The following is a 15772-nucleotide window of genomic DNA, read 5'->3' as shown; positions in this document are numbered from 1 at the left end:
ACTAGTGAAACCCTAATAAGGCTACTTAAAAACCACAATTTTGCATCAGGGGGTGTAGTTCTGCGGTTTGTTTGTTTCTGGAAAAGACATGCTCTTTTCAACCTTTTCAATCTAGCTCAGTACTGTCTAAAGTGACTGGGAGCAGCAATACAGGATTTCAGGGAGAAGTCTCTCTCAGCCCTACCTGGAGATGTCAGTGGTTGGACTTGGGATCTTCTGCATGCAAAACAGAGATGCTCTGTGAAGGAGATATGGTCCTTCCCCTAAACATTAAAAATTCTAGTCCTCATGTTTCTGAATAAAGACCTGATTTTAATAGGAAGCAGCTTTAAACAGGGTCAGGCCAGCGGTCCATCCACACTAGCTGGTAGAGGCTTTCCATGGTTTCAAGAAGAGTCTACCATCCCTATCTAAAGATGCCAGTTTGAATGGGGCATTCTGTATGTAAAGTGCATTTGTTTCCTCAGAACCTGTATTAAATACTTGCTACTTAACACCATCAGTTTAGAAACTGGCAAGTTCCAGAAAAGAAAGCATATTACATGGGTGCCCACCTGCACAATTCCACGCTTGTACATTGCACATAATATAAAAAGAGAATCTGAAGACCACTCAATGTGCTGGATTTGGTCTAGGCAGGTGAAGAGCTGCAGAATTTGGAGAGTGTTTACATCACGAACCACCAAACGATACTGCACACCTGAGGCCTGGATACAACAAAAATTGAATAGCTTAGCTGGAGCGCTTTAGCTCAGTGACAGGGGGCAAAATTATTTCAGATGTGATTCTTAAATCCTCTAGTATATCCTCTAGAAAATCTAGTATAGAGACAGGAGAAACCATCAGAAAACCTGTAGAACAAGATGAAAGCTCTTCAAAATATAGACTGATGACATACCGAAGGCCTGTCAAGCAGTAAAAATAACTGATTTGTCAATTGCCAATTAATATATTAAATGTACCTGTCTTACAATTTCAATATAGGTGCTTATTTGATATAAAATGAGGTGTAAAAATATCTTAAGTTTTAATAGGAGCTGCCACTCCTACCACAGGGACTGCAAAAGAAAGGCAATTTTTCATACTTTATTTTGCATTCCGTACTTTGGAAAACAACACATACACAAAGATTTTTAGACCCGACAGATTTTTAGACCCGACAGATGAGCTTCAGTAACTACAAGCCCTGAAATTTAGAGTCCGCTCCCAAACCTTTGTAGGGTTTTGTAGTCATTTAGTAGGGTTTTGTAGGATGAATCCCGCATTTTGTAGGGCCCCTCAAACCAGGGGACATAGGTATCCCCCAGAAGGCCAACTTGGTCTGGTTCGTAGTTAATGAAGCTCTCCTGATGGCTTTAGTGGAAGTCTCTACCCACAGCTTGGTTCACACATAACTTCAGCCAACGACACAGAAACTATCCTTAGGCCTATGCAGGACAACCAATGCAATAAATGTGGCGGCTTCTCCAACTGTAACTGTCACATCACACAAGCTTCAGTTGCTGAAGCTCCCTTTTCATGTAACTATTACAGGTTCAGAAGCCCCCCTCCTCTTTTATATCTGAACACCTTCGGTTTATGCACTCCTCCTCCTCTTGAACTTCCTCGTCCTTGGCAAAGCATTGTTTGTCATTTCATCAGAACAAGGCAAACTATGGTTTGCTACAAAATAGGAAGTGCAGCTGGGGGAAAGAGGAACCCAAAATTGTTCATTTAAACCAAACTGGGGGCATTGGAATAGGTCAGTGGGGTTGATGCTCCAAAGAAGCAATGCACAGGACTGCAACTCTAAAGAACTACACCAGTTCTGCATACCCGTGTTTCTCATATTATAAGAAATATAAGTCTTATATTTATTTTTTCCTCAAAAAAACACACTATGGCTTATTTTCAAGGGATGTCTTATTTTTTTCCTCCTCCTCCTCCTGCCGCGGCCGGCATTGCTGCTGCGCCTATCACTATGTCTTATTTTCGGGGTTTGGCTTATATTCCTTGAATTCTTAAAAATCCTGCTATGGCTTATTTTATGGGTATGTCTTAAAATATGAGAAACAGGGTACTAATGTCGCAGTAAACGTGCACTTCTGCAGATATACTACAAGGCAAAGATTTCACATCATCATAATCCAGGTTGTTAGAACTACTAACCAAACATAGTAATAAAAGCTTATAAATTAAAAGACAAGACATATTACGGTAAGTAGGAAAGAGAAGGGGGGGTCAAAGGTGGCGCTGATTAAAATGGTTGTTATTTAAAATCAGTCAATGTATAATTTGATATTACTATGCACATCTTCTGGGAAGAGATTTTTCTGGGGTCATTTAAAAACAGTTAAGAATTTAATGGGCAAATGTCATACAAGGTTGCTAACTAGGTGGAAAGGCTCGTTTTATGGATGCTGCCCTCCTCAGCATGAATCAGATACTGTTTGGCTAAGGCTGTCCCAACATAAAACTGAGTAACAAGAAAATCATGTGTGTTATCATCAAATAACAAAGCCACCCCTGGTCCCCACATCTTCCATTCCTTCCCTGAATCCACAGCCAACCCTCCTGTCCGTACACTCTTAGTCCTTGCCCCCCCCCACCAACCCGTTATCTGTAAAATAGACACACACAGCACACCACAAGGCTAAGCTCACCAAGCATTTTCCATCCGGAGAGAACCTGCACAACTGACTGGAGAGTTTAAATACCTCGGAGAAATTCATGTTGACCAAATAACAAGGGAGAAGGGGAGCCTTGCGAATGAGCAGGACCAAATCTAGTCTCCCAAGGGCGGAAGGCCCGTTCCTCTACCTTGTTGTATGTAGAGGCTAAGGAACAGGGAGCTTTCACATTACAGTTTTGCTCCAAGCAGAGAGCGATGTTCAGTGCAAGGGCTCTGTCCTAGGGAGCAGACTGGAGGAGATATCCAGCAGATCCTGGGAAAGATGCCACTTCCCATAAAGAAAGGTGTATGAGTGTGGGTGAAGGGGTGATATGAACTACCCCAGCCTTGGGAAATATATAATACAGAGGTATCCGGAATAGTAGAGACTTGCCCACAGGATGCTGTATTTTGAGAAGTCTCAGAAAGTAGGGGAGGGGGACACATACAGAGGGAAAGAAATTTTCAAAATAAAAACACAGCCTCAAAGGAGAAGGTGCTGCCCATCAATGTCTAGGAGATGGGGGAGGGTGAGAATTTGAGTAAGAGGAGGGGGGACCCCAAGGAAGGAGTGGATGACTCCCCCGCCAAAAAAACCCAAAACCTTGCAGATATATAATATATATCATTATCCCCAATAAAAGAAAACAGGGGAGAGGTCCTCCTCAAAGGTGTTGAATGCAACTCTTAAGGGGGGGGGGGTGAGGGAGATCTGGTCTTTGAAGTGAGGAAGAAACTGGGGCAACCCTATGATGCTCCTCACAAACCCTCCCCCCCCCAAAAAAAGAACAATACAGGGGAAGTGAGAAGTGACCCACCCAGCCAGCCACCCTTCTGCGCAAAGGGGGCTGATTTGTAAGGCGCCCCCGCTGCCACCTCACTGACAGAGGAGATAAGACCACCACCCCAAAAAAACAGCCCCCCTCTCTCTCTCTCGGGGGTGGGGTGGGTGGGCAGTGGAATAGGGTGGGGGAAGGTGCAGCTGCCGAGGCGAAGAGGCGGCCTCGCGCCCGCTTCAAAGCCGCCCGCCAATCAACCGGCTCTTCCCGGGCCGGAAACAGTTATCCGCTCCCTTCCGGAAAAGGCACGGGGTGGGGAGGAGGCCGCGAGGCACGCTGGGAGGTGTAGTTCTGTAGCGCGGACTGTCGAGCTGGAGGTTGCAAGCTAGGAAGGTCGACCAAGGAGTTGTCAGCTGGCCGGCTTGCAGGGAAGGGGAGGCTGCTTTTATTGTTGATGATAATGATGATTCCACTAGGCCAGTAGGGGAGATAGATAGGGGTGTGTGTGTGTGTGTGTGTGTGTGTGTGTGTGAATATATGTGCAGTATACACACACACACACACACACACACACACACACAAACACACACACACAATAATACTATATCTAGATATAGATATAGATAAAGCAGTATACTGGTTAGAGAATCAGATCCGGGAGAGAGACCAGGGTTCAAATCACCCCACCCGGGCATGAAGCTTGCTGGGTGATCTTGGGGGTGGGGGGAGTCTCTGCTTCTTAGCCTAGCCCATTTTGCAGAGTTTTATTATTAAACCACAAAATCATAGTGTTGGGTTTTTGGATACAATTTCGATACAATGGTGAAAGACTCTCTTTCGGTTCCAGCATTGGGGCCAACACACTCAGGAAAGTTACCAGCTTGCTCAGGTTTGCCCAACTCATACTCTGCACTTATCTGTCTTTCTCATTTGCGGAGGAAAGAGCAACTAAGAGAAGGTAGTCTATGGCCTACGACGATGGTAAGAGTTGGAAGGGGCCTCAAGGGTCATCTAATCCTCAACAGTGCAGGAATTGCACCTAAAAAAGAATCTGACAGGTAGCCACCCAATAAGGGTCATGGGTTCGAGCCCCACGTTGGGCAAAAGATTCCTACATTGCAGATGACCCGGGTGGTCCCTTCCAACTTTACAATGCTGTGATTCTATGATTCTGACCTCTGTTTAAAAACCTAAAATGAAGGAGAGTGCCTCACCTTCCTAGGAAGTCCTTTCCACTGTCAAACAGCTCTTAACATTCTTCCTAATGTCCAGTCGGGATCTCCTTTCTTGTCCTTTGAATCCATTGGTTTGGGCCCCACCCTCTGTAGCAGTAGCAAACAAGCTTGCTCCATCTTCCATGTGGCAGCCCTTCAGATATTGGGGTGTGGAGGGGGACAAACAATGTATCCCACCTTGAGCTGTATGGAGAAAAAGGTCGGATGGAAATGCAATAAATAAATAAATAAATAAATAAATAAATAAATAAATAAATAAAATAATATGGCATTTCAGCCATAAACAGATAAAATCCACTCAATGACAATTCAAACAAGGGCTGTAGCTTGGTGATAGAACAATTTGTTTTGCATGCAAAACGTCCCAGGTTCAGTCCCGGACAACTCCAGAAAGGGTTGGAGGACTTTTTCCTGAAAACCCAGAAAGCTGCTGCCAGTCAGTGTAGAAAATATAGAGCTAGTTGGACCACTGCTTTGATTTGGCAGCTTCCTCTGTTCCTGTTTAAACTGCATTTCATCAAGAACCACAGCGTCAACTTTGCAGGTAGAAGCTCCCAGTGTCTCTGAACAAGGCTGGGAATGTCTCCTGTCTGAAGCCCTGCACAGCTGCTGCTGCCTGTCAATGTAGACACTACCAAGCTAGATGGACCAAAATTCTGACTCAATATCAAGCAGTTTTCTGGGTTCCTAATTAAGTTTTCAAGGGAGAGCCATAGCTCAGTGGTGAAGCATCTACTTTGCGTGCAACAGATCGCAGGTTCGATCCCTGGTATATCCAGACAGGGCTGGGAACCTTGAAGAGCCGCTGCCAGCTGTCAGTGTAGTGCTGAGCTTGATGGACCCAAACCTCTAGTTCTATGTGGTACTGGTAGAGTACTGTACATGCATTGCATGCCAAAGAAGGTCCCAGATTCAGTCTCCAGATAGGGATTGGAATGCCCCCTCTGCCAGTTATTTTCCTAATGGAGAAATGCTGCCCTGCTTTCCCGCTCAGCAAACAGGAAAAAAAAAAACCACAAGCAATTCCCGGGAAAGAGCGCGCCACCTTCCTAACGATCATCTGGGCAAACAGAGCTGCTCCGCCCCCAGCTATTTCTCTCTCTCTCTCTCTCTCTCTCTCTCTCTCTCTCTCTCTCTCTCTCTCTCTCTCTCTCACACACACACACACACACACACACACACACACACACCAGTCCATTCGTCGCCCTTTAATTCCCAAATACAATTTAAAACCCAGCCAAAAATTTCCTTCTCCCTCCCACCCTCTCTCCTCTCCGTCCGATTTGCTCCGATCATGCATCCACAACCTGGATCTGATTCTTATGACAAACTCACTTTTCAGTCCTGTGCATGTTTTCTTGGAAGTCCTGTATTCAGGAAGGTTTACTCCCAGAGAAGTGGGCGCGTAGGATGGCAACCAGACTGAGGCTGAGCCAGTGTTTTTTTGGGGGGGGGAGTGTTCGCAAAAATGAGAGCGGTTTTTCTCTCTATTTTTAATCGAAAGAGGTAGGCTATAATTATTTATTAGAAACAAAGAAAGGAAGTCAATTGGGGTTTATATACCTTCCTTCTTCCCATTACTCGGAAGTAAGTCCCGCCGAAATCAATGGCACGTGCTCCCAGGTAATGCGTGCCTAGTCAACATGGGTGTAGCGGGGGGGGGGCAGGCCTTTTGTTTTGGGGGGAGGAGGAGAACCTCAGTTAGCAATAAATATTTATTTTTATTGATTGGTGCATCTGCCTCCCCCCCCTACGCCCATGATAGCAGGTACCCTGCTGTGCTGCAGGTATGTGAACTCACATTTTCCTGACGCCACGAGTATTTATTTCTTCTTTTGAGGTTATGTCGGTGTGCATATGCAGTAGTGGCCAAACTTTTTTCAAAGAGGGGCAGATTTGATGAAGTGAAGGGCCGTGGGGGCCGACCAAAGTTGCTTTTTTGGAGTTGAGGGTTTTTTTTAAGGATTTTACCCCAGGAAATCAACTGCCACAGGGGCCGGATTAAACCGACCGGCGGGCCGGATTAGGTCCCCGAAACGGACTTCGGACATGCCTAGCCTATTGAGTTCTAGTCTATGACGAGCTTCAGTCCATTAATTTCAATGATTCTACTCTGAGTAGGACCGGACCAGGCACATATATACAAGGCACATCATGACTTCCTCAAGGGATAAAAAGTCCCAGAGTTCATGTTTCATACATTAAAAAGCCTCCAAATGTCCATATTATTGCCTGTGTGTGTGTGTGTTTTGAAAGTCTTTGCTGGGTGCATATGTAATAAAGTTATGCATATATTGATTGGTTGTATTTCCATTGCTGCTTTTCATTCAAATGAAGCCTAAAGCGGCTTACAAACAATAAATAACAATAGAGTGAATCGTATAACATAATCATATAAAATAACAAATCAACAGAAAAACAACACAGCAGCAACTAAAAAAAAATAAGCTAAGCATCCCAATCACAGCAAAAGACATATTATATGATTAAATAAACAGCAGCTAATAAATAAGCTAAGAATTGCACGGCAGCCATAATAATATCTAAAAATTTATCTAGAAAAATGGAAACTACTCAGGTGAAGTAAGTGCTATGCCTCAAACATATCTCCTAAAGTGCCTTACTAATAGCTTTGCAGCGAAACTCCATCCTTGACAATTAACAGGGACGCCTCGCTTGTACTCTCCCTCTTAGATAGTGATGGAGGCAACTGAGGAGCAGTAAAGGCAAGTGACGGTCCAAATCGGAGCTGGGGAACCTGCTTCTCACCAGATGTTGCTGGACTTTCAACTCCCATCAGTCCCAGCCAGCATGATCAATGGTTAGGGGCTATGGAAGTTGGAGTCACAGGGAAATCTGAGGGTGGGACACCAACCAGGCTGGTTGTGGCTTCAAGTTCAGCCAGGCTGCACTTCCACTATATCATCCCAACTGCAGGACCAGAAGCCAGCCGGGCTTCAGCGATTCCTATAAACACCGGAAACAAGTGCCATTGAACTCAATGGGGCTTCGTTTTGAACAGACGTGTATGGGGCTCCATTGAATCCATTGATTGCATCGTAGCCCTTCTAGTCAGCGCTTCGACCTAATTTCGCAGATGTCAAACTTGCCTGCAAATCCAGACTTTTTTTTCTTTTTGCTTGAAAGCTGATTCTTCAGATCCGTGGGTAGGAGGGGTTGTTTAGCGGAGAGGGGCCCTTTGTGTATGGTCAGAGGTCCTGTTTGCTGCTTTCTCGTTGTTCCGGTTCTGAATGATGAGCCTCAACGTTAGTGGTGATATTTTACTATTTATTTCGTGTTATTACTATTGTTGCTGCTGTTCTTTCGAAAGGACAGTTTGAGAAATAATGAAATCCCGTTACAGGAAGTTCAACCGTGAAATCACGACTACTCAGAACTAAGTCCATCGAGTTCAATGGCTTTTACTCCCAAGTAAAACGGGGTTGGAGGGCTTTTAGTTGTTCACTTTCTTTCTTTCTTTGTCCGGGAGAAAATTGGGTTCTGCCACCCTCTTGCAAATTTTTATAGAGCACTTCTCGCGTTCAAATTCTGCTGAGTTAAGTGGGTCAGATTTATTTCTGAATTAAAGCTGCATTCTGAAAAGTGCGTTCCCATTCAAAATTTTTGTTGTTCTATTCGTTTTACTATCTGTTCCAGCCCGGATTTCTGCTCCTCTTTGGCCACATCAGGGCCCCGAGGGCGGCTCACGTGCATTAAAACAGCCTTCGCCAACCTGGTGCCCTCCAGAGGCCATTTGAAGTACAACTCCCACCAGCCCCCTGCCAGCACCTGCTCATGGGAATTGTAATCCAGCAACATCTGGAGAGCACCAGGTTGAAGAAGCTGCATAAAAACAAGAACATCTAAATATGGATAAAATATTGACAGGACCAGAGTCTCACTTTTTCATCAAGCGTTCTACCAGGGCCCTGACATTATTACTAGTTATGACTTATTAAATAACCATAACCAGTGATTTTTAATGGGCTGTCGTTTTTTGTGTGGTTTTTAAAAATAGATTTCGTGTATTACCGCCTTGCGGCCTGTGCAAAGGTATATAAGTCACCTGAAGGAGTGGATAAAATATAACAACTTTAAAAGCAGCATCTTAATGCGAATAATACGATTTTATACAGAACAAACGGCAATCTATGCGTTGCACCCGATGCTAGTCCTCCTCAGAGCAGACCGTTTGGACATGACTAACAGGTTCATTCATTTCACTGGGTCTACTCTAAGCAGGACTTAGTTGGCTACACGCGAACTTAGAGGCCAGAGTCCCCACCGACCGTACTGATCGGACTCGCTCCGCCGTGGTAACGACGCTTGCCCCCGTTTACACCTGATGTGGAACACTTTGATTCGGATTGATCCTTGCAGCAGGGTCCAGCAATCCCGTCTATCTTGAAACATTCTGCATGCCATTTCGGCCCTGCGCTGCTGTTTTGTTGATGTCTCGAATCTCACTTCGCCGCCCCTCCCAATTTATTTATTTTTGCATCCACACGGGGCTCTGCGCTCTCCGGCTGCGGGTTCTTTTGGCGCACGGGCTAATTTGACACACGACCAGCGCTGGCAGAGTTAGGCAATTGCCGCCACCCCCTCCACCCGCCTCTATAATAAGCTCAAATAAACAACAAATGAACACCAAGGAAGAAGGGGGGAAACACCCTCAAAAACACCCACAAAGGAAGGGATCCACCAGGAACCCGCAGCAAGCTGCAAAACCGCCTGCGATCCCGGAGCAATTTCCAAAAAGGTACATTCACGTCTACATCTATATTTATATATGGCCTGATTGATGGGGGGTCCCCATTAACAGTGGCGTGTTTTGTTTTGTTCCATAAAAAAAACAATAGAGAATTCCGTTTGTTTAAAAACAAACAAATCTGTGTGCATTTTCGTTTCTTCTGTGCTTAAAAAATAAATAAAGCCACAGCCTTCGACGGCTATTCAACCATTGGGGAAATGTTTAAAAGAAAACTCCCAGGAGGAGGAGTGGGTTGGTGTGTGTCTCTCTCTGTGTGTGTTAGTTTGCAAGAGGGCGAGCCGAGCATCGTAATAAATTGCTATGATAAAAGATGGACTTTAAAGAGTTGGAACAGGGGAAGGGTAAGGTAACTTTTTTATAATTTATAATGATAAACATTGGAGGGGAGAATCTTTTGCGATTTGAGAAGCAAGCACGGGTAGGTGCTGCAGGAAAGTCCATGATGTGTACGCGTGTGTGTGTGTAAAGAAATAGGATGGGATCAGGAACAGGAGGGGTGGCATGATCGCAGAGATCAATGTAAACAGATCCCTTTGGCATACAAAACATCGGGTGTCGTTTAACCTACATGATAGCAATTTCCCCCCTGGAGTGCAATGCGAACAGTGCCTACCTACTCAGAAGTAAACCGTATTGTATCCGATGGGGAGGTGCGGCTAGGATTGCAGCCTCGATTTGTCAATAGATGTCTAAAATCCTGCTTCCCCTCCAACCCCCCAACCCCCCACTACCACCACCCGGTTATGTGGGTTGCAGTCAGACGCTTCGGATTCTGTAGTTCCTGAACCGCCTCCCAAATTTGAAACAAGCGTGAGGTATAAATGGTGCGGAAAGGAAGGTCTCTAGTTCATGAATTCGCAAACAGAAACCCCAAAAGAGGAGACCATTTTCTCCTTTTGCTGCTGTCCTGCTTGGCACGCGTGTGTGTGAGGTATCTGGCCATGGGCGTCTACGGGGTGCAAGGAGGGCACCCCACTTACCCACCCATGAACCATAATTTCCAGATCCGCCCCCATCTTAAAAAAACGTTTTTAGCATTTGTAGAATGCAAAATATGCAAGCAAGATTCTTCTATTAAAAAAAAAATTAGGGGTGAGAAATTAACCTAGACCCAACGAAAAAAATATTGCGGATACCCAAGTGCCCACTTTGAGTGACAATTGCCAAGCTGAATTACCTATATACCTATTTGACATAGAGTGAAACGCAACCCCACCCCATAGTTCAAAAGTAAGTCCCACTGAGATGTATCTAGCTAAGTCCTACAGAGAGTTAAACCTATTAAGGGTCCTTAGTTACCATGGCTGTATTCAATGTTAAGACTAACATTGTCTAAAACCCGCTGAATGTAATCAACGGGATATTTAGCAAGGTGATATTGAAGCCAGCATTAGAAGGGAGAGGTCTAACCACATCTGCGCAGAAGTAAACCGCATTTAATTCAGCCGGGTTTATTCCCAGGAATGTGGGGTTATGATTGCAGCAGCTCTAGGGTTGCATCCAACCAATTTCCAGTCAGAGGCAGACCCACTGAAATTAACGGGCCTAAATTAAGCATGCCCATTAACTTCAATGGGTTTACTCTGAGCAGGATTCGTATGAGCTGCAACCCATAGTCTACGGTCCTCATCCACCTGACTAACTTCTGAAGAGACAAGAGTTAGGATTGTGCCTGTTTGTCAATGAACATGGGAATAGAGAAGGTAGTTTATCTGCAACAATGAAAGATGCTTGTCGTAGGTTAGTTTGGGTGTGGGCGATGTAGGTGGGAGAGTTGCCTTGAGGACCTCTGTGTGAGTCTCCTCCCCATCTTTCCCCCCTCTGCCTCTCTTTCTCTGCCTTCCCGCCTGCTCAGAGCAAAAAGGCGCCTTTCCTCCTGGCTATCCGCTTCCAAGAATGCCAGGGAAGGGTTAAAAAGGCAATGCATTGGGGGAAACACCCCCCTCCCAACAACCTGGAACCAAAGAGGGAGGGGAAGGAGGGGAGTAAAGCTCCATCTCATCCCTCCCAGCCCAGGCCAAAGTCAAGTGGGGAAACAAGAGAAGACTAGATGAGCAAGCTTGGCTCTGTTGGAAGAGGGAGCCAACCTCTGTCGTGCCCCGCCCCGCCCCCCAGTCAGCCAGGTAGGGAAGGGGGAATTGGGTTAGGCGGGCAGAGGGGCAAATGGCCCTAAGGAAGGCTGGAGTGCCTGGCCAGCTGCTAGGCTAGGGTGTTTTGCTTTCTCTAATTCCTAAACTTCTCTAGTTATTTATTTATTCTGCAAATAAAGCGGGGGGGGGAGCCACAGGTCAGTGGCAGAGCATCTGCTTTGATGCAGAAGGTCCCAGGTTCAATCTTTGGCTTCTCCAGGTAGGGTTGGGAAAGACACCTGAAGAGCCACTGCCAGTCAGTGTGGGCAATACTGAGCTAGATGGACCAAGAATTTGATTTTGCATAATGTGGCTTCCAATGTACCTATGTCTTAAGAGGAGGGTCGTAGTTTGGTGGTTAGAACACCTTGCACCAGAGTTTTGGTCCCTGACATTCTGCATGTACGGCTAGGAGTCTCCCCTGTCTGAAATCCTGGAGAGCTGCTGCCAGTTAAGTGTAGGCAGTACTGAGCTAGATGGACTAATGGTTTGACTTGGGAAAAGGCACCTTTCCACAGTCCTTACTGATTTTCTTTATTTACTACATTTATACCCCTCCATTTTCCCCAAGGAGTCCAAGGCGGTAAACACGCTTTTTATTTCATCTTTGTAACAACCTTGCAAGGTAGGCAAGGCTGAGAAAGAACAACTGGTCCAAGGTCATGCAATAAGCTTCTTGGCTGAGTGGGGATTTGAAGCTGGGTCTCTGGTCTTAACCCAACATTCTTAACTGCTATACTTCCCTGGCTCTTATTTGCTTAATCCTATTTCCACCCCCACCCCCCATAAAGGAGAATCCTCTCCCCTCACACACACACACCCCGGTCCATTATATGGGGCAACCTCCTCCCCAATGCCAGTTTAACAGGGGACAAAGGGCCTTATGAAATGAAATATTACTTTTATAGAGGGATGACTTAACCAGAGTTGGATCATTGGCCTACCTAGCTCCATAGTGTCTACACTGACTGACAGCAGCCCTCTGGGATTTTTACAGGGTCCTATCCCAGCATACCTGGAGATGCCAGGGACTGAACCAGGGGCCTTCCGCATGCCAAGAAGATGTTCAGCCGTTGACACCAGTTCTAGACCACACATTTAAAGCACGTGGCTTCCTCTAGAGAATCTTGGGAACTGTAGCTCTGTGAGCAGGAAGCTACAGTTCCCACGATTCTCTGGGGGAAATAATGTGCTTTAAATGTGTGTTGAATGTATGGTGTGGATATGATCTGAGCTACAATCCTTCCTGAGGAACAGGTGGGTCAACCCTCTGCTCCAGCAAATGAAAAAGAAAAGGGCCTTGGATGGTACCTTAAAGACGGATGATAGCATCAACTAGCATCGACTAGTCCAAAAAAGGGGAAAGAAAAACAAAATCCTATGCCACAATCAAACCTGTTAGCCTTTATGTGACTTCAAGACTCTGGTTGTTTCAATAGCGAGATTCGATTCTTCGTGGGATGTTGTTTAGGACTGGAAAAACAGTGTTGGCTGCCTCCCATTGAGACTGGTAGGGTGGAAGGCAGGGAGCCCAACAGTAGGGGGCGCCATAGTCAATTATAGGCAAAGCCAACAATTTCTAGTTTTGTTCCCATCCTCTTCCTCCCTGCTGAGTTCTACAAGGGCAACACTGAGACTGAGGAGGAAGAGGAAACTGGAGGGCAGTGTCACCCCTTGGGCTGGATGTAAGTAAGAAGGCAGGTTGGTGGGAGTTGGGTGAAGGCAGACTGAGCTTGGTGGGGCAGTGCTTCATTCACCCTAGTGGACTAGCCACCAGTACTGAAAAAGTAAGAGACGTGTTGGTCCACCAAGCCTAGTGCTGTGCTGAGGAGCAGCTCCGCAAAGCCCTAACACAAGATGAGGGAACCTCAAGTCCAGGGGCTGAATAAATCACCCTCCAGGTCTTTCCATCCTGTCCATTCTCCAGTCCACAGTCCATAACTATCTGGTGAGTTTTTGCTTGGCTGGAATGTGTCCTTGGGCTCAAATGATTCCTCTTGCTTGCCTGGTTGGAGAATAGAAGGGTGTGTGAGTGTGTGTAGGCACTAGCCTCCCACCCTACCAATCAGCCAGTCTAAATATAAGTCAGGGCAGCCACTCATGCAGGGATACTGCAGGGAGCCTCCTTCCTGGATTGTGGTCTCAGTCAGCCCCAGGAGCCTTTAGTCCAGGAATAGGAGCCCTCTAGCTTTCCAGAAGTCACTGGACTCCAGTTCCCATCACCCCTACCCATTAGTCATGCCATCTGGGGCTGATGGGACTTGTAGTTTAACAACACCTGGAATACATCTTAGCTACCTCTGGCCTAAGTTATCACAGGGCACCTCCTCTCTTTGAGCAAAGTTCTGCCTGCTGTTAATGTACTGAAGAGTGATGTGCTCTTTCCCTGATAGCAGCTGTGGCAATAAAAAAATTAGGGTCCGGGACTTGGTGAGAGCAAAAGGATGCACCCCGGTTTCCCTCTCAAAAGCTCAGGTTAACACAGATGGGTTTCTGCCCAACAACAACCTTGTTGTTGGATTAGCAAACATGATTTGCCCGGAAAAGCAACCTTGCAGTCAAGAGCGAGTGATTAGCAGAGTTGGGCTTTTCCCATCAACAGCCATCCTGTTAGAGTAAGTCAGAGCGAATGAGTATCATGCATGGGTTTTCTGCCAAACAACAACCTTGTGGATCAGATCAGGGTGAGATTCACTGTTGGGCAAGGATTTGAGCAAATATCCAATACGCAGAGTCTAATATAATAAATGCTTTTGCAAATCAGTAGAAATCATAGGGGGGGGATAGGTGACAGACTGTTATGATTGATGGAACTATTCAGTTTAAATATTCTTCTCTTCTTCCCCAGTACCCTTAAATTGTTTGATGGAACTGCTGATCTCTTTGATCTCCTGATTCCTTCCTTTTTTCCAACATCCGGAGAGGTAGCCATGCTACCAATATACCGGCTGCTTGGGGTTGCCAACGGGGTGCCCGTGGGCATGACAGTGTTCATGAGGACTTCCCTTGGTGACTGTGCAGTCTCTCCTGTCACATCACATGGTGTTCAGGGTGGTTAGCTCCTTCCCCTGCAATAGAGCTGAAGGAGGAAGTGAGAAGAGGGTTACTCTTTCAAACCTCCTCTTTCAGCTCTATGGACTTTTGGAGGCTCTGATCAGCCGGTGAGGCACTGAATGGAACGCAGGGTGGGGGAGAGAGAAAGGGAGCATTCTGGGATACTGTGAGGAGAAGAATGGGGAGAAAGTGGGATGTTACAAGAGGGGAGGGAAAGAACGAACACACACACACACACACACACACACACACACCCCAGTAAAATGGGTCCTCTGGTTAATTTATTCACGAGTTTGTCTCTCCCGCGGCCGCAACCATCACCAAATCACAAATCACATCTGCATCCACTGACTACACTGAGAATATCAGTATCTCCTTGCTTTCCAAACCGATTATGGCTCAAAAACACGGATCCAAAGTACTGTACAGGTTCTCTCCCCGAGGAAGCCTGGCTGGTTGCTGTAGTTTACCCCTCACAGAGCTGCAGTTCTCAGCACCCTTAGCAAGCTAAGGTTTCCAGGATTCATTGGAGGAAAAAGAAAGGAACCTTAAATGCATGAAAACAAATCAGGACGAATACCCAAACAATAAGGCTGTCTGGATGCACCCGAAGTGATCTGTTCCAAATTGTAAGCGCAAAGCAGCAAAGGACCTGAGTCAGGAGCCCCCCCCCCTTTAAGACAATGAGCCAAGTTTTTACCTGCAAGAGAGCGGGGCCCTCTGGGTTATCCCTCACGCCCAGCCCAGCCGGCAAAAGCTTGGTGGCCCTGCCTTTGCATTGTGCAATTGTGTTACTATGGCGGTTGCCATAGAGGCTAGTGTAACCAACAAGGGGATATTGCAAGGAGCAGGTACAAAATGTAACAGAACTAGTCTAAAGAGCTTGTCCCTGGTGAAATCAGAGAAAACAAGAGCCTTCCAAAGGAGGGACAATAGCGCTGCATCTGTTTCGGGCTGTAATCTGGGGCGGAGGATCCTCCCACCTGTCACGCCTCCTCTCCCCAAGCTTGGGAAGGAGGCTCATTAAAACCACGCTTCAAAATTCCTGGCTGACTGGTCCAGAATATCTTCCCTGAGCTTCCCATTGTGGTGCCTTAAGACGAGTTAAAAATAAAACCACTGCAGCAAAAAACAACAACAACAAAACAGAAGAA

The 15772-nt window shown here is 46.1% G+C and overlaps 1 protein-coding gene across 3 annotated transcripts in view; it reads right to left on the bottom strand.

The window, feature by feature from the left end:
* Nucleotides 1-15365, bottom strand: part of WRAP73 (WD repeat containing, antisense to TP73) — a 33685-nt gene extending 18320 nt beyond the window's left edge. The window contains exons 1-3 of one of the 3 annotated variants that reach the window (XM_060276163.1): nt 15319-15365; nt 4644-4847; nt 555-707 (exon numbers count right to left, since the gene is read on the bottom strand). In XM_060276163.1, the coding sequence (XP_060132146.1) occupies nt 555-578 (24 nt within the window). In that variant the 5' untranslated portion in view covers nt 579-707; nt 4644-4847; nt 15319-15365. Of the gene's footprint in view, nt 1-554; nt 708-2642; nt 3567-4643; nt 4848-15318 lie in introns of those variants that run through there. The other 2 variants (XM_035117822.2, XM_060276162.1) reach the window with 2 other exon arrangements.
* Nucleotides 15366-15772: the final 407 nt, after the last annotated feature.

The sequence above is a fragment of the Zootoca vivipara genome, chromosome 6 (genome assembly GCF_963506605.1).
Source record: "Zootoca vivipara chromosome 6, rZooViv1.1, whole genome shotgun sequence".
Classification (NCBI taxonomy): Eukaryota; Metazoa; Chordata; class Lepidosauria; order Squamata; family Lacertidae; genus Zootoca; species Zootoca vivipara.
Note: the sequence above shows the minus strand (reverse complement) of the source record. Positions and strands in the feature narration are given on the sequence as shown.